The sequence below is a fragment of the Chiloscyllium plagiosum genome, unplaced genomic scaffold (assembly GCF_037043375.1).
Source record: "Chiloscyllium plagiosum isolate Xiang-an unplaced genomic scaffold, Cpla_swu_hap1 HiC_scaffold_12, whole genome shotgun sequence".
Classification (NCBI taxonomy): Eukaryota; Metazoa; Chordata; class Chondrichthyes; order Orectolobiformes; family Hemiscylliidae; genus Chiloscyllium; species Chiloscyllium plagiosum.
Genome location: NW_028270150.1, coordinates 39610415 through 39633407, shown reverse-complemented (window position 1 = coordinate 39633407; position 22993 = coordinate 39610415). Strand labels below are relative to the sequence as shown.

The 22993-nt window shown below is 39.3% G+C and overlaps 1 protein-coding gene across 2 annotated transcripts in view; it reads right to left on the bottom strand.

The window, feature by feature from the left end:
* LOC122555514 (zona pellucida-like domain-containing protein 1) overlaps positions 1–13610 on the bottom strand; it is a 31411-nt gene extending 17801 nt beyond the window's left edge. Inside the window, exons 1-5 of one of the 2 annotated variants that reach the window (XM_043701539.2) lie at positions 13503–13610; positions 9100–9235; positions 6738–6964; positions 4104–4288; positions 3244–3316 (exon numbers count right to left, since the gene is read on the bottom strand). In XM_043701539.2, coding sequence (XP_043557474.2) covers positions 3244–3316; positions 4104–4288; positions 6738–6964; positions 9100–9211 — 597 coding nt within the window. In that variant the 5' untranslated portion in view covers positions 9212–9235; positions 13503–13610. Of the gene's footprint in view, positions 1–3243; positions 3317–4103; positions 4289–6737; positions 6965–9099; positions 9236–11392; positions 11430–13502 lie in introns of those variants that run through there. The other variant, XM_087992391.1, reaches the window with a different exon arrangement.
* Between the last annotated feature and the right edge of the window lie 9383 nt (positions 13611–22993).

Below are 22993 nucleotides of genomic sequence, written 5' to 3'. Positions count from 1 at the left end.
TCTCTTATTAGCTGGCCAGTCCTCTGCTGTGCTAATATGCTCCCTCCAACATCATGGTCTCTTATCTTTTTAAATAGGCTAATGTGTGGTATCTAATCAAATTCCTTTTTTAAAATATAAGGATTTAAAAATACACTGCTTACCCTTACCTATTCTACTTGTTACCTCCTCAAAAACATTTAGCAAATTTGTTTGGCATGACTTCCCCATCATAACTCTATGCTGACTCTGCTTGATCATATTATGCATTTCTAATTACTCTTTATTACATTCTTTAGAATAGACCTTAACAATTTCCCAATAACATACATTAAGGTGACTGATCTATAGTTACCTGTTTTCTGTCTTCTTCCCTTTTTAAATAAAGTCATTGCATGGCAGGTTTCCAAGCCCCTAACACTGTTCCAGAATTTAAGGATTTCTGGAAGACTACTACTAGTACATTCATTATCACTGTAGCTTCCTACGCAGCATTCCTTCAGGTCCAGGGGACTTAGTCCTATTACTTTCCCAAGCACGCTTTCTCTGGTGATAGTTATCATATTTATTTCCTCTCCTCTGTTTGCTGCTTGTATACCTAGTAATTCTGGAATGCTAATTAGTGTCTTCTACTGTGAAGGCTGATGCAAAATATTTATTCAACTCATCTGCCATTTCCAGTTTGTTCATTAATATCTCCACAGCCTCATTATCTTAGGGGCCAATGTTCATTTTGGCATCTATTTTCGTTTTTAGGTATTTTAAGAAGTTTTTGCTGTCCATCTTGAAATTACTTGCAAATTTAAAATCAAAGTTTATTTTCTCCCTTTTTTTGGTCATCATTTGAAATGCTCCCAATCCTCTGACTAACCGCTACCGTGTTGCCAGAAGCAGGTGGCTGTGTTTGGCTATCACTGCGTGTTTCTGGAATCCTAGTGAGAGGGTGATGTGGAGCAGCAGCAGGTCCAACCTTCAGGCATAGCCTTCTGGTCCTGGGAAAGATAGTGCAGCTACTGGAGAGGGCCATGTAGAGAGGCAGCTATTTGTTGGGGTGCAGTTGAACAGGGCCAGTTGCCCAAGTGGGCTTGACTTTTGAACAGTAATGACAAGATCAGCACAGTGATTGGCACTGCTGCCTCACAGCACCAGAGAGCCAGATTTGATTCCACCCTTGGATGAAAGTCTGTGTGGAGTTTGTATGTTCTCCCCGGGTCTGCATGGCTTTCCTCCAGGTGTTCCAGTTTCCACAAATGTGCAGGTTAGGTGGATTGGCCATGCTAAATACCTAGGGATGTACAGGCTAGGTGAATTAGACTTGGGAAATGCAGAGGTACTGAGATAGAGTAGGAGGGGTTGGATCTGAATGCAATGCGTTTAGAGGGTCAGTATTGGATGGACCAAATGGCTTGCTTCCACACCTATGAGAGTTTGCAAGGCAATTGACTTCAGCTTTGAACTTCCCAGATCAATGCACACTTCCGCAGAAGTTCTTCTTTATCAGCCCCAACCTCTCTGACCCTTTTCTTTTTTCAGCTGATACATGTCGCTTTATTTTAATATTTTCATACAAACTAGGTGTTGATATGAATCCTACAGATATTGTTATATTTTTAAAAAGAGAAGGGTTTTACTCTGAGGATGATGACTTGAGTGAGCTGCAGTTCCAGAGCCACTAAGGAGTACTCCATCAGCTCATTGAGTGACCATTCTTTCTACAAATGAAGTCAGTGATTCAATTTTTTTGGTGGATTTCCATAGCTGCCAATTCCATCAAGTCAGGACTTCTAGAACAACTTCCAGACTCAATCACCTTCCTCTTATATCCATCTTTATTTTCCTGGATCACTGCTACAGCATGGTTTGCTTTGTGTGAGCAGGCATGGAGAGGTGTTGTGGGCTGCAGTAATGAGGTCAGTCAGGTGGACCTCATAGAATATGAGTTGCTGATTCAGGCTGCTAATCTGGTCCAACCAGAGAGCCCTGGCTGACAGAATAAAAACAGGGCGTCACACATCCTGTTCACTCTGAGAGCTGGCTCTGAGGGAGCTGAATCAGTGTCAAGGACTCTCCATGTGCAAATAAAGGGTGATGTGGTGACAGATATCAGCCACTTGTGGAATCATTTCATGAGCCATATGTAGAAAGGTTAACCATTATCACGAAGCAGTCATCCTCAGATTCACTTTGTTGATTGCAGTAGCTGATCAAAGCAGGATAAAACATCATGGCTGCTCCTACTCTAGGAGGACTAGACTCATGATAAACCTCGACATTTTGGGTTTCCATAAGTTGGCCTTTAACCAGTCACTCAACACCAGGCCCTGCTGCTTTTGGTTTCAATTGCAGATTCTCCCCACACTCCCAAGTATTTGATGAACTCTGCTTCTTCCCCTGGGCCACTCGATGAACTCCTTCCCAATGGGGTATTTGATGAATGCCAGCTGCACACCATCCCCAATGCTCTCCAACTCCCAGGGTATTTGATGAGTCTTCGATCCTTCTGTTGAGACTTTCAACAGCTCCATCTTAAAGACTGGCTCTGTAGCTTCAAGCATTTCAGAATTATGTAGAATGTCTCTTTATACATGCCTGATGTCAGTGCCAACTAGACGTGGCATTTACAACATTTGCAACCCCAATGAAAAGCAAAATGAAACAACATCCATTCACCAAGAACCCAAAGATATTCATAAGCTTAACCCCTGTTGAGAATGCAAGACATCAAATAAGCAAAAGTTGCCTCAGCTTAAAATCTAACATCTCAGAGGTCTTCAGAACGTTTTAAAGTTGCCTATTCTTGGTCTAACTTTTTCTACAAAACAGTCTGGTCTTTTTAAACTTAAATTGGTTTGCGTATGTATCTTTGATGTTGTGTTTTATTATTTTTCCAAGGTTTATTAAGTAATAAAATTCCTCTTTCTTTCACTCAAGAAAACCTTGTTGTAGCTTCTTAATTTTGACTAGTACTATGTTTTAGTTGAAATATGATGGGGTTACATGCTAAAAATAATTACAAACCCAACAAGGGGCAGGGGGAGGGATGAAGTTAAAAGGAAGGGAGCTGATTCATCTACCGCTACGCAGTTGTAAGAATATCTTCAAAGTCTGCTTCAGATATTTTCATTGTAACATGTTTAAGATAAATATTAATCAAGTCTAAAGGTTTGAAGGTCAGATATTTATTCATCAATTGAGATTAAGTTTTGATGAAATTTTGCAACTTCGATTTTTTTGCTGATGACACAGAAGAGTTGGTTAACTTACACTGTAAAGCTGAAGAGTGAGGGTGCTCCTGAAGGTGCCATTCCTATCATTGATGGCTATACTTACTCCTGCCCTGAAAATCCAATTACACAGGTCAATCAGTATAAAATCACAATGATAAATTGCTCTAAATTACTCCTTATCCTGACCAATCCATTTGCTATACTTCTCACATTGGAGCCTGTAATAACATAACAGTGAAAATTGACGCAATTGACTAAATGGTTCAAATTCACGTATATTACTCCATTGTCAAAGTGGAAAATTGACTGCTCTGGATCTTTTGAATCCCACAGTACATTCTCCATTTATAGAGTTGAGATGCTAAAAATGAGAACAGAAAAGGAGATACATAAAATCAGACTGTGGTATATTAGCAGGGATGATGATTCCAATGAAATTTGCCATTGTTCTCTAGAGAAATGGGAATTCAATCAAGGCTACTGTTGTTGATCATGATCTAGTGAATAAGTATGACATATTGTGAAGTTAATTCTCAGCGTAAAGTAGGATCCTGCCTAATAAGGAATTGCCCATCCTGTCCCTTACCTGTTCACAGGTAAGTTACAGTGGAACTAGGCAAGAAAGAGATGCAACCTCCACCATCTTAACACTCAGCAAATGGCATTCACTCTGGGCTGGAGGGTCTACAGGGAAGATGAAAATCTGCAACTTTCATTGATATATCAGAACATATTACACACAGGACTAAGACATACAACAGGTAAAAGAGGTAACAAAAATAGAATTACATCACATGTTCTGTAAATGGTCCTGTAACTTTCTAGTGATTAGACAACTTTCTCAGCTATTTTAAAACAGACTCACCTAAACAAACAAGAAAGAAAATCCTCACTTACACATCCACTCTAGTATCATTGATAATATACTCCAAAGGGTAGGAGCAGGAATACAAATACACGAGCTCCTGGTTGTACGTAATGACATTTGCTACTGGGTCATTTGTTTCTATCAAACCACTGATATTGGCAAACTGGATATTTGAAAATTCTTTAAAAGCACCCGTTCCTGGAGCATTGGTGATCTGTACATAGAAGAAAATGCATATAAATATCAAAATAAAATGATTAATGTTTGAAAGATAATCAAGACTGAAACATATTCTTAGGCAGTGGTATTCATAACATGGTCTTTTAGACCAGTTCCTATCTATTCTCTGAAAGCTTTGCTGCTATTTTTTATTACAGACACTCCCAGACAGTTATCCAGATGATGATAGCAACTGCTCTGTGATTCAGTGTTCAAAGCACTGTAAAATAGTTATTGGGAGAACATTGACCCATTGAGAACAACAGCACAATCCTTTTGGTATTGCATATAAATTGTTACTTAAATATTTCTATTCGTGTGTCCATGTGTCCATTTTGTGTGAAGAAGTCTTTCTTGTTTCCAATCATAAAGTTACAGATTACTAGTTTCAAAATGTGTCCTTTGTCATTCTGTGGAGACTAATTTAAAGCTATTATTCTGTATTAATACTTTCCCTATAATTAATTGTCTTATTTGTCTCTAAGGAAATCACTTCTGGGACATGTCTTTTCCAACTTGAAACTCCAAATACCTCCAATCTTTCTTCATCCCAAATTTCCCTAACAGTGGAGATAAGCTTTGAGACTCCTCTCTATATTGTTAGCAGTGTGGGAAAAAAACTTGTCTCTGGGCAGAGATGGATACAATACTCAAGATGTGGTCCAAACAGAGTAATATATAATTTGAACATAACTTGAGTTGACTCATATTCAGTTTACTTATTGCTTTTTATCAAGGATTATTTGTGTTTAATTGTAAGTCTGCTTTATCCAGAGCTATTCCAGCACCATACATTGAAGAATGCTCATTATGTGTCTGTAGTATTTTACACTTTGTTTTTGCTATTATTAGGCCCTTTCACATTGCTTTTTTGGCTCACCACATAATGTTAGTTCTACTTCCATTAATTCTACTGTCCATGTGAGTTCTTAATGGGGTCTATCAGATTGTAGTGATTGTAACAAGTGCCCCAGGTAGATCTCATAAAATATGAGTTTCCTGATTGGGGTTGTTAAACCGGTCCAATCAGGGAGTCCTGGCTGATGGATATCAACAGGAGTGTCAGGTGTTCTGCTCACTTTGGGACCCAGCTCTGAACGAACTGGATCAATGTCTTGTATTATGCACATGTAAACAAAGGGTCACTTGGTGACAGGAATGGAGCTCTCGTGGAGTTATTTCAGACATAACCTTAGATTTACTTTTTTTTGCCTATGTTCAGCATTTACGTGCCTGGATGCCTTTCAAACCTTTAGTACAATCACATTCGCCACATTAGCCCACTAAATGGTTCGGCCGCATTTAGAATACTGTGTACAGTTCTGGTCACCACATTACCAAAAGGATGTGGAGGCTTTGGAGAGGGTGCAGAGAAGGTTTACAAGGATGTTGCCTGGTATGGAAGGTGCTAGCTATGAAGAAAGGTTGAGTAGGTTACGTTTATTTTCATTTGAAAAAAGGAGATTGGGGGGGACCTGATTGACATTTACAAAATCATGAAGGGTATAGACAGGGTGGATAGAGACAAGCCTTTTCCCAGGGTGAAGGATTCAATAACGAGAGGTCACGCTTTCAAGGTGAGATGTGGAAAGTTTAAGGGTGATACATGTGGCAAGTACTTCACACAGAGGATGGTGGGCGTTTGGAACACGTTGCCAACAGAGGTGGTAGAGGCAGGCATGGCAGATTCATTTAAGATGCATCTGGATAAATGCATGAGTAGGTGGGGAGTTGAGGGATACAGATGCTTAGGAATTGACTGACAGGTTTAGACAGTACATTTGGATTGGCTCAGGCTTGGAGGGCCAAAGGGCCTGTTCCTGGGCTGTAAATTTTCTTTGTTCTTTGTAAATGTGATATTCTCTGTTGATCTTGCTCTCCAACTAAAAGCCAAAGCAATCCAGAGTGCTGTCAAAGAGCAGAATCATTGTAGATTCCATTAAGCAAGTGGATTGAACCTGTTTGAATTGTTCTTCTTAAGGCTTTTAGTTATAGGTTCTGTACAAGTAAGAAACTGCTTCGACTCCACTTGACAGTCACTCAATAATATGATTGAAATAAGAACCTTAAGGTTTGGAAAACACAGATAATGAATTGCGTATCTAATTACTTCATGATTTAGAATATCACAATAATTTCAGCAAATGACCCTTGAGCTAATCATTTGTTGAGACCATGGTCTTCAATAGAATTGTGATGACATTGCTCTTGGGAGGGAGGAATGAGCACAACACAATTATGTAAATGAGTCAAGGTACAGTCTCACTTCTTACAAAATAATCATTTAATGTATTTCTCAATCAATATCAGTTTTTTTTCTGGAATTTCATGAAGTGAGTCATTATGTATCAAATTTAATTTCAGTATGTTTGCACTAAAAAGCAACATGCATAGTCAACTTGATCAAAATATGACATTCCTTCAGGTAGCTATGCTTGACATACCACCAGCTTGTTTCCACAGAAAGTAGAGTTGACGTCACTGATGGGAAATGTAAACTTGAGAACAGGAGGAGAAACGGATGCATCAACTGTTCCCTGACATTTGGGATCACCGAATTGACGGTTTAAAGCCACGAGGCTCTCATTGTAGCCAGCAAAGTAAATTGGGCACAAAAAGATGGATAGTTGCACATTTTGGGTTCCACAGGTCACTGTGATGTCATTGTTATCTGTCAAGAAAAATGATATAGCTTATTCCATCATGATTGAAAATGTTGCAATATTTCACTGACCCTAAATATTATTATTTCTTGTATTATGGCCTGAATGCATTTGTTACAATGGATTTTAACTCAGAGCAGGTTTCTTCCAGGGTGCCAAACTCATCAGATATCATCAGTTTGAGATCTGATCCATGTTAACACTTGGCACCATTTGCCTCTTATTGGTTTAGTGTTGCCCCAAAAGGAATGGCACCTCAGATTGAGAGCTGGCCATATTTGAATAGATTAAAATAATAGAACCTTTAAACTATGTATCAGCATCAAATAAGTTGTAGGGTCTTTTGGGTTTTTCTATATTCTTTTATGGGTGCTGCTGCAAGACCAGCCAGCACTTGTCATCCATCCTAGTTGTTCTTCACCAAATGACTTACTATTTCAGACAGCAGTTAAGAGTCAACCAGTTAGTCTGGAGTCATGTGTAGACCAGTCCAGGTAAGGATGACTGATTTCCTTCCCTGGAGGACACAACCAGATGGACTTTTAAGACAACAGTTGATAGTTTCTTAGTCACCATTCCTAGGAATAGCTTTCAACTTGATATTTTTACTTTACTATTTGTAATTAAATTCTAATAAGAAGGATAACCTAGACTTTCCCATTAAGTCCCAGCAGATCCTTCCTGGCTGTATTGAAAAGGCACTCAGGTACCAAAGCAGATCTTGTTAAGATGGGAGCAGCAAGGAAAGTGTGCTACCTCTTTGTACATCTATTTGAACTGTGTGACAAACAATTTCTATATAAAGTTTGCTGATGCTGGAAATCTGAAACAAAAACAGAAATTGCTGGAGAAATTTGAAGGGTCACTGGACTTGAAAGGTTTACTCTGCTTTCTCTCCACAAATATTGGCAGATCTGCTATGTTTCTCCAGCAATTTCTGTTTTTGTTTCAAATTTCTATATGCAGATTGGGCTAACATTTTCCCTTTGTTTTCTATTGTTTTAGTAGAAATATTATTTAACATGTCTTGATGAAACAAATTAAGATCAGTATTAGAACAATGAACAGTGGACTGTGAGATGAACATTTTGAATTGCTTGTCACAGCTAATGCTTAAAATATTGTAAGTATTTATAATAAAACATAGATTTACATTTGAAAAGAAAACCTTACTAATATTTTGATGTTGCTTCTTCCCAACTTCTAACTTAAACTTTGGTGGAAGATTAGTTGAATATCTGGAAAAGCCAGTGTTTTTTAAATTCTTTTCACTAAATCCACAATGGGAGATTTAGAAAAAAACTCCTTTGAAATCTTTGCTGCCTTGTATTTTATACCAGATGTTTATCAAAATCTCAACATTCTTCCAAAATGGTCAACTTAAAATGTCATTGCATTCCTGATCATTTTAACTAAACTACTCAACATCAAGTTGATAGTAATCAATTATTCATAATGAGTAAGCAGTATTTATGTGTAGTTGAGGGCTAAGAGTGAAACTGGTTGGTGGATTGTACAAGCCTGAATACTTGACGATGCTTATTTGAGTACTCAGGCCAGCAATTTAGTTACTTTTGTCTTATGTGTTGATTTATTTGTGTAAACACTCAAAGCCAATTACTTAATCACTTCCTAAATTCAGATCCTACCAGTACAAACAAACGTCATTTGTAAAGCTTGTGTTCATCATTTTCTTGATTTGTCTGTGTTTCTCTCTTGAAGATGTAAATTCTTTCTGATACACAATTCTACAGATACCGATAAGCTTTTGATATTGCCCAGAAATTGCCATCGTTTATATTGGCTCTGGATGTCACCGATTCCTGCAATAGGATCATACTGAAGGCTTATTCTGATCACACACAAAACTATCCAGCATAGATTATCAATGGTGATTTAGAGCCTAGGATTGCTAGCTAAAGCCAACTGTAGCACTCAGCTGCATTCAAAATGTGTGAAACACAATTATTATTTCATTAGATTAGCACTAAGGTTAAAATATAAGCCATATGAAAGAATTTCTCACACAACATGGCAAGAATAAGTTCAATTCCCTGGTGAGAAAAATGCTTGCACTGATTATGCTTCTTCATTGATATTTTATAATTGTAGGATTATAAATCTCTCACTAATTTGAGATTACCTGGAAGCCGATAAGTTGAACCACAATCTTGGTCATGAATGAAAATGCTGTTTTGAGAACTGATCCCTTTGATAATTGTAATGGCAATCAGTGAAAAGATGGGGGACAGCATCTCCTCTGTTTATCAGTCAGATAACTGGAAACAACAAAACATATATATCCTGAAACACTGGCTACATCTCACCGAAATAAGTCATATATATTTTTCATCTTTCCAAATCTTTCTCCACTTCCCAAATAATTCTAATATTTCCCACAAATTAATATTGCTGTTTTTTATTTAGGTCTTTCCATCCAATTTGTGGTAGGCATCATAATTACGTCCAATTTCCCAATTTCTTGACTTCCTTTTTGAAGTCTAATTAAGTATATGAAGCATGACATTCCCATAGACACCTGAGAATCTTTGGCCCAAGATCCTCCAAAATGGAGGAGGAGAATCTGTGAAGGCAATGAGCAACTCGAGAATTGCCATCAGGATAATATAGAAGGCAGGTGAAAACAGTGAAAAGAGAGTGCTGCCACATCAAGGCACCACCCCTCCCCCCGCTCCACCCCTTCCCATGACCCCCACCTGCCCCAACTGTAACAGCCTGTAATAGCCGCATCAGTCTGTACAGCTGCCTATGGACTCACCCCGAGAGTGGAAGAGAATCATTTTCATCTGCGAGATAGCACCAATGATGATATATCTTATGTCAAAGTTACTGCTATTTACCCTCTCTCATGTGTCTTAATTTTTATAACCATATTATAACCATAATCGTGCTCTACATTATTTTTGTTTGAATTACCAACCAATTTTAAGGATTAAGGCACATGTTTGCAAAATGCCACCACCTTTAAGAAGAGGTGGATTGAAGACGAAGTAAGTCAAGAACTGTTAATTTAATGACAGCAGGATAAATCTTTAGAGCTTTACTTTTATTAACATAGAATAATAGGTACAATATTCCTTTTGGATTCAGCAGTGATGCCACATAGCCAAAGGTAAGTTATGAAATTATCAAGAACTGCCGACACTTTTCTTGCTCAGTTTATTCTTTAAAATCTTTGATTTAAACTTGTTTCATTTTGGCTATTCTGGATGAAGGGCTTATGCCCAAAACGTTGATTTGTCCTGTTCCTTGGAATACTGCACGACCTGCTGAGCTTTTCCAGCACCTCGCTTTTTGATTCTGACTCTCCAGTACCTGCTGTCCTCACTTTTTCCATAGGCACTAAACAGATACATTCCTCTTTCACCTTGATGTTCCGGCTCTAATCAGTATGGCGTGTTGACAAAGAAAGAGGGAATAGCCTGTTGCTGTCTCTCAATATCATTTCTAATATTGCTCATTCTGCCCTGCTAGGATTAATGCTGTATTCTATCCCCTGAAAGCAAAGTGGATGGGTTGAGCCCAGGACCCAGCTTATCCCCAACCCATCTCATAGAGTCATAGAGATGTACAGCATGGAAACAGACCCTTTGGTCCAACCCGTCCATGCCGAATGGATATCCCAACCCAATCTAATCCCACCTGCCAGCACCCGGCCCATATCCCTCCAAACCCTTCTTATTCACATACCCATCCAAATGCCTCTTAAATGTTGCAATTGTACCAGCCTCCATCACTTCCTCTGGCAGCTCATTCCATACACGTACCATCCTCTGTGTGAAAAAGTTGTCCTTTAGATCTCTTTTCTATCTTTCCCCTCTCACCCTAAACCTATGCCATCTAGTTCTGGACTCTCCAACGCGGGAAAAGACTTTGCCTATTTACCCTATCCATGCCCCTCATAATTTTGTAAATCTCTATAAGGTCACCCCTCAGCCTCCAATGCGCCAGGGAAAGCAGCCCCAGCCTGTTCAGCCTCTCCCTATAGCTCAAATCCTCCAACCCTGGCTCTATCCTTGTAAACCTTTTCTGAACCCTTTCAAGTTTCACAACTTCTTTCCGATAGGAAGGAGACCAGAATTGCATGCAGTATTCCAACAGTGGCCTAAGCAATGTCCTGTACCACCATTTTATTGGAATGCCATGTGGAAGATGATGTTAAATCTACAGACTAGGTTAGTAGAGGACCCAAGTGAGGGAAAATAAGTTCCTCATTGTAGGAGTCTCTTCTGCTTTCAGATAGGCTTTATTCAATAATCCATGCTTCAGTATCAGTGAGGATTACAACATCTCTTCAAGATCATGTCATTTCTTTAAATGTTGCAGTTGGCTGTTCTGCTGTAGCATGAGCATCATTTGTAGCTCAGTACTGGAGTGCTCACCTTTGGTTGACAGAAATTCTGCTAGTAACTTACAATATTCAGTGATGACTGATGCACAAAAATGGACTGGAGGAACAGGTCAAATTCACTGCTACTGTGGGTCAAAGAAAATAATTCAGCCAATTATTTCAGAAAATTCTCTTTACATGTGATTTTTCTTGATCGAGGATGAAATGTGTAATTCTCAGTCAAAACCTACTTGCTGCCATTTTAATAATAAAACAGTTATTGAAATGCCAACAAGGGGTGTTAGTTTAAATAATTTATGACATATTGAAAAAATTCCAATCAATTGTGATAAATATTATTAATAAATATTATGCAAACTATGTCCTTGAGTTTAATTCAATTTGTGTATCTCCAAAGTAATATTGCTTTATATGGATAATTCATTGAAAATTCAGACATCAGTAAATTGTATAACTGCCGATTGTTAGCCAGACATTCGCTAGCTCATACAGTATCCCTACAATGCAGAAGGAGGCCATTCAGCCCACTGATTCAGTATGACCCTCCGAAGAGCATCCCACCCAGACCTCCATCCCTTCCCATCCCCACTTTTGCCATGTCTAATTCACCTAGCCGACACATCCCTGGACATTATGGGAGAATTTAACATGGCCAATCCACGTAACCTGCCCATCTTTGGACTGCTGGAGAAAACTAGAGTACCTGTTGGAAACCCATGTAAGCACAGAGAGAATGTGCAAACATACGGTCGGCCAAGACTGAAATTGAACTCGAGTCCCTGGTGCTGTGAGGCAGCAATGCTAACCACTGTGCCACTCTGCCACTGTGCTACCTTGCTGCCTTCTAATACATTGGGAGAAGTAACAGAACCATAATAAACATCCAACATCTGTAAAATCTGACTAGCTTGAATTTGGTGCTAATTGGTTTTTGTTGCCAATTACCTTTTTCTCTCTCTGCCTCATTTTTGAAAAATGTTGGCTCATTGTTTTGTGGGTCTTGACAGTTCATTCAAGTGCTTATGTTAGACAGATGACTTCAGATAATGAGACTTAATAGGCTTATGCACAGTGGTGATCACCAAAGCTGAACTCAATTCTGATCTCACTTGATGTTAACACTTATGTATCCTTCCAGTCTATGCATAGCAATTAAACACAGCATCCTGGCTCACTAGTCTTTCTCACAAGAGCAAGGCTCTGAAGTCTAATATAACAGTCCACAGTCCTCAGCTGAGATCAGAAAATGTGGCACAGAAAACACATGTTGAATTATGGCTTTTCCTGCAGGGCATTTACTCCTTGGGTATGTTTTCTAAATTTCCTTCTGAAGGCATTTCCTGCTTCTTTGGATGCCGTTCAATAACCCCCTCTGGGTATCTAGTCCAAGATCCAATCTTCATTTGAGTTGAAATAATGAATGTCTTGGTGTTAGTTGACTGCAGAAGAATATATCCCATCCTTTCTCCATGCCTAAATGTGTATTCATCAGCTAGCGTTCCAGAACAAGGAACTTTCCCCATAAGACTCCTTCCAAATCCTACTTGAGATCAGTTAACCTAGTGTTAATTTGGAGTCCACTTTGGGACCATAATCATCTGGGGTGGTTCTGCAGCACAATACATAAATTCATTGATTTATTCTAATGAGTTTCAGAAATTAAAAACATTTAAATATCAACAAATTTACGAGTTTTCTTTGATTGTTTTTGTTTAATTCCTACATTTCCAATGAAAATTACTTTAAAACTATTTTCAATCCAAAGTTCAAATTAACCTGGAAATTTGTACAATGAACACAGTGAAACTAGAACTAAGCTGAGGGAAACTTTAAAGTTAATCCAGAATTGCAACATGTTGTACATTAATTCCCCTGTTTAAAAAGTTGAACATTCTTCTCAGATACTCTGCACTCTGAAGCATATAGCACCTGTCATTTTGCATTATAATCTTAATACATATTGTTCTGTATGTTTAACTCAATCTTTCAAAATATTGATTCTAAATAAATGAACAAATAGTTATAATGTGTATAGATTTTAAATAAGTGCATAAAATGTGATGTGTGTAATACATCTCAATAAATAGATATATTTTTGGACATACCAATAGGTATTTTGAGTATATAATCTGCTTAATGAATAAATCAATAGTTAATATTAATATAAAACATACCGGTGTGAGACAATCCAGAATATACCAGTGGTGATACACAGCCTCTTCGACAGTGTAACTGAACTGACTTATAGGTATCTTCATCTTTCTATATCTCTTGCACTTTTATAGCACTTTTCCTGGAGCAGATTGGATAGACTGGGTGTCACATGTGGGATGCGTATCCAATGCAAATTTTAAAATAAAAAAAAAATTCTCTTTGTTATAGGTCACAAACTCGCCTGAGGCAAAACTTTAAAACTAAATAATGGACTTGTCTCCTCACACAGGTATAGTGTTCTCAGCTATTGTGATACAAGCTAAAAGCCAAACTATTTGTTCCATTTGCAAATCAATTGACCTCTTTTTCATTTTTTTTGTCTGTGTTTAATAACCTTTGACCATACAGCCGGTGATTCCAATTTTAGTTTGGTGAGTCTCATTCTAAGGGAATTTGAAAATTGAAACATAAAGTATGATTTCAATAACTTTCAAACTTACTAAAACCCAACGTTTTGTTTATTCTTTCATGGGTTTTTGGCATCATCGGTGAGAGCAGCATTTGTCGCCCATTCCTAAATAAGCTGGAACTGAATGGTTTGCCGGATCTTTTCAGAGGGAAATTAAGAGGAAACCATGTTGCTGGTTATTAGCCCAGTGACACTGCCACTATGCCATCATTTACTCTATACCATCAGTTCTTCCATAATGCGATGGTTGTGTTCTTGTGCAACCCTATGTTATAGAAAAATTGAGCTTTGGAAACAGCGTTTAAAGTGTTGGCAAGATAATCATGTTACAGTTAACATACTTTTTAAATGTTCACACTGTAGAAACAACATTCCCAATTTGTCAATCATGCTACAGCAAATTTGTGTTGATGAAATGCTTGTTATTGCATAATGACCTGTTTATGATATGGCTGGAATAAATGAATATTTTGTTCTTCCAGCTGTTATGTGATAAAGCCTAGTTGGAATAGCCCAAAGAAAAATTAGTGAGGTGTGTTTTATAAGCCTGAATGTGGTGTTCTGTTCTGAGTCTTGCTCATAGCACCAAACAACCTTAATCCTAGTGGCAGTGCTCATAGATCAACCTTCTGCTTATGATTCATACATGAATCTCAGCAGTGAATTGATGGACGAATGCTTAATGGAAAAATATTAATAAATGCTGCATTGCAATGGCAAAGTAAAAATGAGAATGAATATTACCCATCATCATTTCCTGAAGGGCAAATAGAAATAGATAATAAATACTGTCTTGCCAAATCATATTCAATACTTTAGAATATATTTGAAGAAATTTCAAATGGGGTTATGCTCACTTGAACCCTCCTTTCCTTTCTATTCAACACCGGAATGGAGGCATGGGAGGTTGGCTGATCAGAGGATCACAACGAGCAGGAAGATAATGATGGGGATGGGGAGTATGAAGGAAAAATATAGTTTATTATGGCTTCAAGTGATGATGACAGTATTCAGAATTGTAATGTGGGGAACATTGAGGATATGATGATGCAATAACCTAGAACAAGATTCTGCTGCCAAAATATGCTCCATCTTTTGTATGAACCACAAACTAACTCAAATAATTCCACGTTGACAGGAATTAGATAATGTACTGAGAATGTAAGACTGGGTGACTCTCAGGACACAAGGGCACTGGAGGACCAGGAATGACTGGGTGAGGATATGTCACCTCACAAATAGAAACTGAGGAGAAGATAGTGATGAGCTTTCGTCCTGACAACTGAATAAGTTGCTTTCTTTTGTTTCAAAAAACAGTTAAGGCTCAACCACCTTGCTGTGTAATTAGAGACACTCGATTAGAATTTCTTCCTGAAAAAGCATTAATGAACTAGATGGATTTTTATAACAATCTAGTAGTTACATGGTATCAGTTTTCTGTTCACGGATTATTAATTAGTTGAATTTAAATTCCCCAGGTGCCATTGAGAACTTTGAAGATATCTCCAGTTCATTAGTTCAGGCCTCTGGAATACCAGTCCAGTAACATAACCACATTGTACTATCTTTTGGGTAATTGCCTTTAATGAACACTCAAGGAATGTTGTACTATGTGCAAGTTCTGAGTTCAATGTCCGAGGCTACGTGACAACTGAATTTTGAGTCTGGAATCCACAGTATTCACTTGTGAATTATCAAGGAAAGTTTCTGATTTATTGCAGGAATCAATTCAATCTCTAGTAATTGTCTTGGAATCTGCATTAAACATGCCCATAAATGCTAGACCCATTGTTGTTCCAAACCTTGGAAGCAAATCACACATTTGAAAGTCTCTTCTGTTGTTATTTGATCGGTTACCTAAAGAGCAGAAGGAATCTAGAATGCTGGTTTTCTTCAGATCTCCAGTAGCTTTACATCATCGCGACTGAGGCGTAAGCATCATGTCATGCACCTTGAATGTGGCTAGTCCTACACAGATATAGGTGGGAATTACATAGGCACTACAACCCAGAAGATGTGAGCCAAGGACATCTGATTTACCTGAACAGACAAATGAGAAAGTTGCCTTCATACCCTGTGGTGAGTACAATGTAGAATTTGCCTGAAGAGAGCACAAAAATGGGGTTTGCACATTTCGATATCCTTGGATGCCTTCTTTAATGTTCTTCTCATAAGTATATTTATTCCAGTGAATCTTGGGCATTGTGAAATTGTCATATAGTTCTTAGTGCCCTATTGCACTTTAGGAATTCAATGGGTGTAGGCTCAATCAATGTGACAGGTCAAAGTGTAAAGAGTGGAGTTGGGACTAGGAGTAGGAGTAGTAAGCATTTAATTCCTCTCAACATGAAAGTATCTGAGCTAGTTCATTGTTCATTTTTTGGAAGACAAATATGGAGCAGCATTTTGTTTCCAGATTCTTGCATGATTTCTTTCTCCTCATACAAACTTGATCACTGTTATTTGAATCCATAATAAAGTACATCTTTCCCTCCACTCCAGAGACCTATCATCTTCATATTCTTCATGATCATCTGATCAGGCAATCTCCCACGTTTCCACGTGTTGTTAACTGGGAAGCAAATGAGGGCTGAAGTGGCATTCAAGATTTGAATGTCAGAGTGAATTCTTGTGGTCAGTAGTGCTGCCACATGACTCCAGGTGCCAGAATACAAGTACAGCACAGAAAGTGATTGTAGTGAGGTTAGCTGGGGTACCCTGTATGAGTTCCCTGCTTGGGGCTGTTCATCTGGTCCAATCAGGGAGCTCTGGCTGGCAGATATAAGCAGGAGTGTGAGGGGTTCTGTTCATTCTGAGAGATGACTCTGAGGGAAGTGGACCAGTGTCAAGGACTCTCCGTGTGACTTGGTGCTGGGATATCAGCCTCTGTGGAGTTATTTCAGTACACTTGACAGTCAGGTAAATCTGCTTGGTTGAGGGTATCCTCGGCTTCATCATGACACAGCTCCAAATAACTTAGAATATAGCTCTGCATTTCAATGGTGCACTTTTGAGTGTACTAGTACCCCTCAGTGTAATGCTTCTCACTGGTCACTTTGTGCATAGGGATAGATATCCAAATCATGCATCAGATCAGAATGTGTCTCAGGGCTGTTTACTTGCTTTCTTCATGTTCCTTCACTTAGTACCAACTTGGATGCTCACAGCATCTCTCTCTTATCTTTATCTTTTTGTACTTTGTAGCCCCATTCAAGATTTACAGGCAAATAGCATTCTTGTCTTGCCTTGCCTTCTATTGCAAACTGTCATTGGTTGTGAGCAGTGCTTAATCACGTTGATGCTTATGTTTTAAACCACCTTGGATTCATATTCCGCTATAAGTAGTATCCAAACATTGCCTTCTACACATTTGGAACATTGCCACTAACACATTATTGGCCCATAAAGTATACATTGATGGATCATATAATAATGCTATGTTTTCTTTCTCTTTTTTTTTGCCAATGTGTCAATCATTGTCCACTAGATTAGATTCCCTACAGTGTGGAAACAGGCCCTTCAGCCCAACAAGTCCACACTGACCATCCAAAGCGCAATCCACGCAGACCCATTCCCCTACATTTACCCCTGACTAATGCATCTAACACTACAGACAATTTATCATGGCTAATTCACCTAACCTGCACATCTTTGTGACTGTGGGAAGAAACCAGAGCACCCGGAGGAAACCCATGCAGACACAGGGAGAATGTGCAAATTCGACACAGACAGTAGCCCAAGGTGAGAATTGAACCTGGGTCCCTGGCGCTGTGAGGCAGCAGTGCTAACCACTGAGCCACCGTGCCGCTCCATGGAAAGTTAAACTCTTTCTATTTTACTTCACCATTTTCTGACAAACCATAGCATTTGTCAGCAATGTATTTGGCAAATATACTGAATGTGCTTCACCAAAATGGTCATGTCTCAAAATCTAAAGGGACTAGTCCTCAGTCAAGTGGTTGAGACAGTCTTCAGTCAGGAGCACCATTAATCAAGGATAGTGTCTGATTTCAGTGCAATTGGTCACTTTGAACAATCATGATCAGGGATTCTCTATCATTACAGTCTGGGATGAGGATCACAATCAGTCCTGGATGGACAGTATAACCAGTCAGGGTTTTAGTGAGGTGTTGCACAGAGATTAGTCAGGGATTGGGTAACCATTAGTCAGACCTGTTCTTCCAGGCTGGTCCAGGAGTGGGCTATGGTCAGTTCTAGCAGGCTGTTCATCGGATGTCAAGGCTGGTTATCAAGGATAAGTTGGGGAAGTCATTTGTGGGGATTGCAGATACCATGCTGAGATGCAGAGGGGATACTTGTGGCAGAGGGCATTGCAATATATAAGGTGGGAGACAATAGTGCATTGGAGGACACAAGTAACTGTGGGAGACGTTTATTTGATGGTCAGCACCATCCAGGCTTTGACAGGGAGACAGTGCAGTATGATGATTAACATGATCTTGCAGCTTGCCCTGGGATCAGGGAGAAATGAAGGGAAACTAAGACTGAAATGGAAGATTTGGATGGGAAGGCATACAAACTCAGAACCGATGAGAGTGACAGCAATGAAGAAAGGAACATGAAGGTTTGGAAATCTCCTTGATTAACAGGCTGACCCTGTGCCTCTCTCTGCGAAATGCGATCTGTGTGCCTTCTACACTCATACAAACTGCAAATTTTCAATGCATATAATGAATGGTTGCCAGCACACCCAGAGTAAGTGGAGGAGCAAGTGTACCTTTCTGTCTGAGGATGTGTGCTCTACCTGTGAGTGATGAGAAGTTCTTCAACGAAAATTACGTTACACTGTACAGGGTTAAGATATCCATATTCATAGGTTTCAAGAACATAGAGCATAGAACAGTACTGCACAGGAACAGGCCTTTCAGCAACATGTCTGTGCTGATCACGATGCCAATGTAACCAAATCTCATCTGCCTGCACATGGTCCATATCTCTTAAGTCCTGGTCTGTTCATGTGTCTGTCTAAATGCTTCTTAAATGTTGATATCATATCTCCCTCTACCACCTCCTCAGCACTCTGTTCCAAGCACATGCTGTGGAAAAACTTGCCTTTAAACTTGGTCCTTCTCACTTTAAACTTATGCCTCCTAACATCTGACAGTTCCACTCTGACTATCTACCTTATTCAAGCCTTCTGTAATTTTATATACTTCTGTCAGCCTCCAATGCTCTAATGAAAACAATTGAAGTTTGTCCTAACTCTCATTGTGGCTAATACATTCCAGTCCAGGTAACATCTTGGTAAACTTCCTTACCAAGAACTGCACACAATATTTCCAATGTGGCCGAAATAAAGTCTTATATAACTGCAACATGACTTGTTAATGTTTCTTCTCAATGCCTCACTAATGAAGGCAAGTATACCATATGCCTTCTTTACCACCTTATGCACTTGTGGTGCCACTTTCAGTGACTCATGAACTTGTATCACAAGATCCCTTTGTATATCAATGCTCCTATAGGCCCTGTCATTTACAGCACACTTTTTTATTGTATTTACCTCCCAATATGCATAACCTCACACTTGTCTGGATGACACTTTATCTGCCATTTCTCTGACCAACTTTCAACTGATCTATATACTGCTGTATCCTTTGACAATCTTCCCCATGATCCACAACTCCACCAATTTTTGTCTTATCTGCAAACTTACTAACATTTTCATCTAAATCATTGATATGTATTATAAATATTACGAACTACAGAGGTCCCAGCACTGACTCTTGTGGAATCCCACTGGTCATAGACATCCCATCAGAAAAACATCCTTCTACAACTACATTCTGTCTTCTATGATCAAGCCAATTTTGTATCAAACTTACCAACTGAAAGTGGTTCCCACGTGACTTAAACTTCTGGACCTGCTTATCATGAGCAATCTTGTCAATTGCTTTAGTAAAGTCCATGTAGACAACATCTACTGCTTTTCATCATTTACTCAAAAAGCTCAACCAAATTCGTGAGACAGGACCTCCCCGACATAAAGCCATGTTGACTATTCTTTATAAGTCAATTCTTTTCCAAATGTGAGTGAATCCTGTCCCTAAGAATCTTCTCCAATAAATTTCCTACCACTAACGTAACGCTCACCTGCTTATAATTTCTAGATTATCCCTGCTGCCCTTCTTAAACAAAAGAACAACATTGGCTATTTTCCAGTCTTCTGGGACCTGACCTGTGGCTAAAGAGGACAAAAAAATCTCTGTCAAGGCCCCAGCAATTCATTTCCTTGCCTCCCACAGTATTCTGAAATAGATCCCATCTGACCCTGGGGACATAACTACCTTAATGTCTTTCAAGACATACAATACTTACTCCTTTTGAATGTTGACATGCCCTAAAATATCAGCATACCCCTCCCTAATCATTCCATCATTCATGTCCTTCTTCTTAGTGCATGTCAACGTGATGTACTCATTAAGGACTTCAACCATTTCCTCTGGCTCCACACGTAAATTCCTTCCTTTGTTCTTGAGTGGACCTATCCTTTTCCCTCACTATCCTCTTGCTCCTCATATATATATAAGATGCCTTGGGATTCTCCTTAATCCTACTTGTCAAGGACATCTCCTGGCTCCTTTTAGCCTTCTGAATTTCTTGTTTAAGTTCTATCCTGCTTCCTTTAAATTCCTCAAAGGCTTTGCCTGATGTCAGTTTCCTGAGTCTGACATATGCTTCCTTTTTCCCTTTTGACTAGTCTTTCATTAACTCTTGCCATCCAGGATTCTTGGATCTTGCCATCCTTATTATTTATCCTCATAGGAATGTGCTGGTCCTAACCTCTGATCAAACAGCCTTTAAAAGACTCCCACATGTCAGATGTGAATTTAACATCAAATAGCCACTCGCAATCTAATTTTTCTAGTTTCTGCTTAAAGCTGTTGTGATTAGCTGTCCCTTACTTTTACCTGAGGACTAGTCTTATCCTGATACATAACTATCTTAAAACTTTTGAAAATATGATCACGGTTCCGAAAATGCTCCTCCACAGAAATTTTGATTGCATAGCCAGGCTCATTCCCCAACATAAGCTCTCATACAGTCCCTCCCAGTTGCACTGTTGATATATTGTTCCAAGCAACGCTCCTGGATGCACCAAACAAAGTGTGTCCCATCTAAGCTCCTGGAACTAAGGGAAACCCAATCAATACTGGGAATGTTACAATCACCCACGATAACAACCTGGTTGTTTTTAATCCCTCTCCATGATCTGCTTCCATATCTGTTCCTCTATCTCCCACTGGCTTTTGGGAGGCCTACAGTTCAAGTCCATTAAAGTGATTGCACCTTTGTTTTTCCTGAGTTCTCCCAATTTGACCTCACTGGATGATGCCTCCAAGATGTCCTCTTTTAGTGTAGCTGTGACATTGTCCTTATTTAGTAATGCAACTCCCCCATCCCTTTTAAATCCCTCTCTATTATGCCTGAAACATCTGAACCCTGGAACATTGAACTCCAGTCCGGCCCTTCTCTTAACCAAGTTTCTGTAATGGCTATCATATTGTAGTCCCATGTACTTATATAGGCTTTAAATTCATCTGCCTTATCCATTATTACTCTTGCATTGAAACAAATACACTTTAGACCGCGAGTCTCACTATATTCATTAACCTGGCCTTGTCTGCTCTTTCTACTAGACTTACTCGACTTAATCTCTACCTTCTCCTTAATCACTCCACATGCTGACCAACTGATCCCACACATATTGCCTGCCACACTAGCTTAAACCCTTTTGAGTAACACTAGAAAGTCTCCCTACAAGAATATTAGTGTCCCTCAGGTTAGGTGCAACCCGTCCTTCTTGCACAGATCCTTCCTGCCCTGAAGAGATCCTAGTGATCCAAATATCTAATTATCTCTCCTACTCTAGCTCTTTAGCCACTTAGTCAACTGTGCTATCTTCCTATTTCAGGCCTCATAAGCATTTAGCACAGGGACTAATCACGGGTCTACAACCCGAGAGGGCCAACTTTTCAACTTTCTACTTTGAGTACGAGAGTCATAGAGATGTACAGCATGGAAAACAGACCCTTCAGTTTAACTGGTCCATGCCGACCAAATATTCTTTATAAATGTAGTCCCCTATCCCTCTAAATCCTTCCTATTCATATACCCATCCAGACTCCTTATAAATGTTATAATTATACCAGTCTCCTCCACTTCGTCTGGCAGCTCATTCCGTACACACACCACCCTTTGTGTGAAAATGTTGACCCTTACATCCCTTTCACATCTTTCCCCTCTCACCTTAAACCTAAGCCCTATAGTTTTGGACTCACCCACCTTGGGGAAAAGACATTGTCTATTTACCTTATCCATGCCCCTCATGATTTTATAAACCTCTATAAGGTCACCCCTCAGCCTATAAGACCATAAGGCCATAAGGCATTGAAGCAGAAATGAGGCCTTTCAGCCCATCATGTCTGCTTCACTATTCAATCATGGATGAAAAGTTTCCCTATGCTATTCTCACACTTTCTTCCTATTATCCTTGATCCCCCTTACAATCAAGAACCTATCTATCTCTGTCTTAAATGTACACAATGACCTGGCCTCCATAGCCTTGTGTGGCAGTGAATTCCATAGATTCACCACTCTCTGGCCGAAGAGGCCTTCGATATTAAAGGAAAATTTGCCCCAGTCTATTCAGCCTTTTCCTATAGCTCAAACCCTCCAACCCTGGCAGCATCCTTGCAAATCTTTTCTGAAGTCTTTCAAGTTTCACAACATCCTTCCTACAGGAGGGAGAGCAGAATTGCATGCAATACCCCAAAAGTGACCAAACCAATGTCCCATGCAAACCCAACATGACCTCTCAACTCCTATACTTAATGGACTTACCAATAAAGGAAAGCATACCAAACATCTTCTTCACTACCCTATCCACCTGCGATGCTACTTTCAAGGAACTATGAACCTGCACTTCAAGATCTCTTTGTTCAGCAACACTCCCCAGGATCCTACCATTAAGTGTATAAGTCTTGCCCTGATTTGCCTTTCCAAAATGTTGCTCCTCAT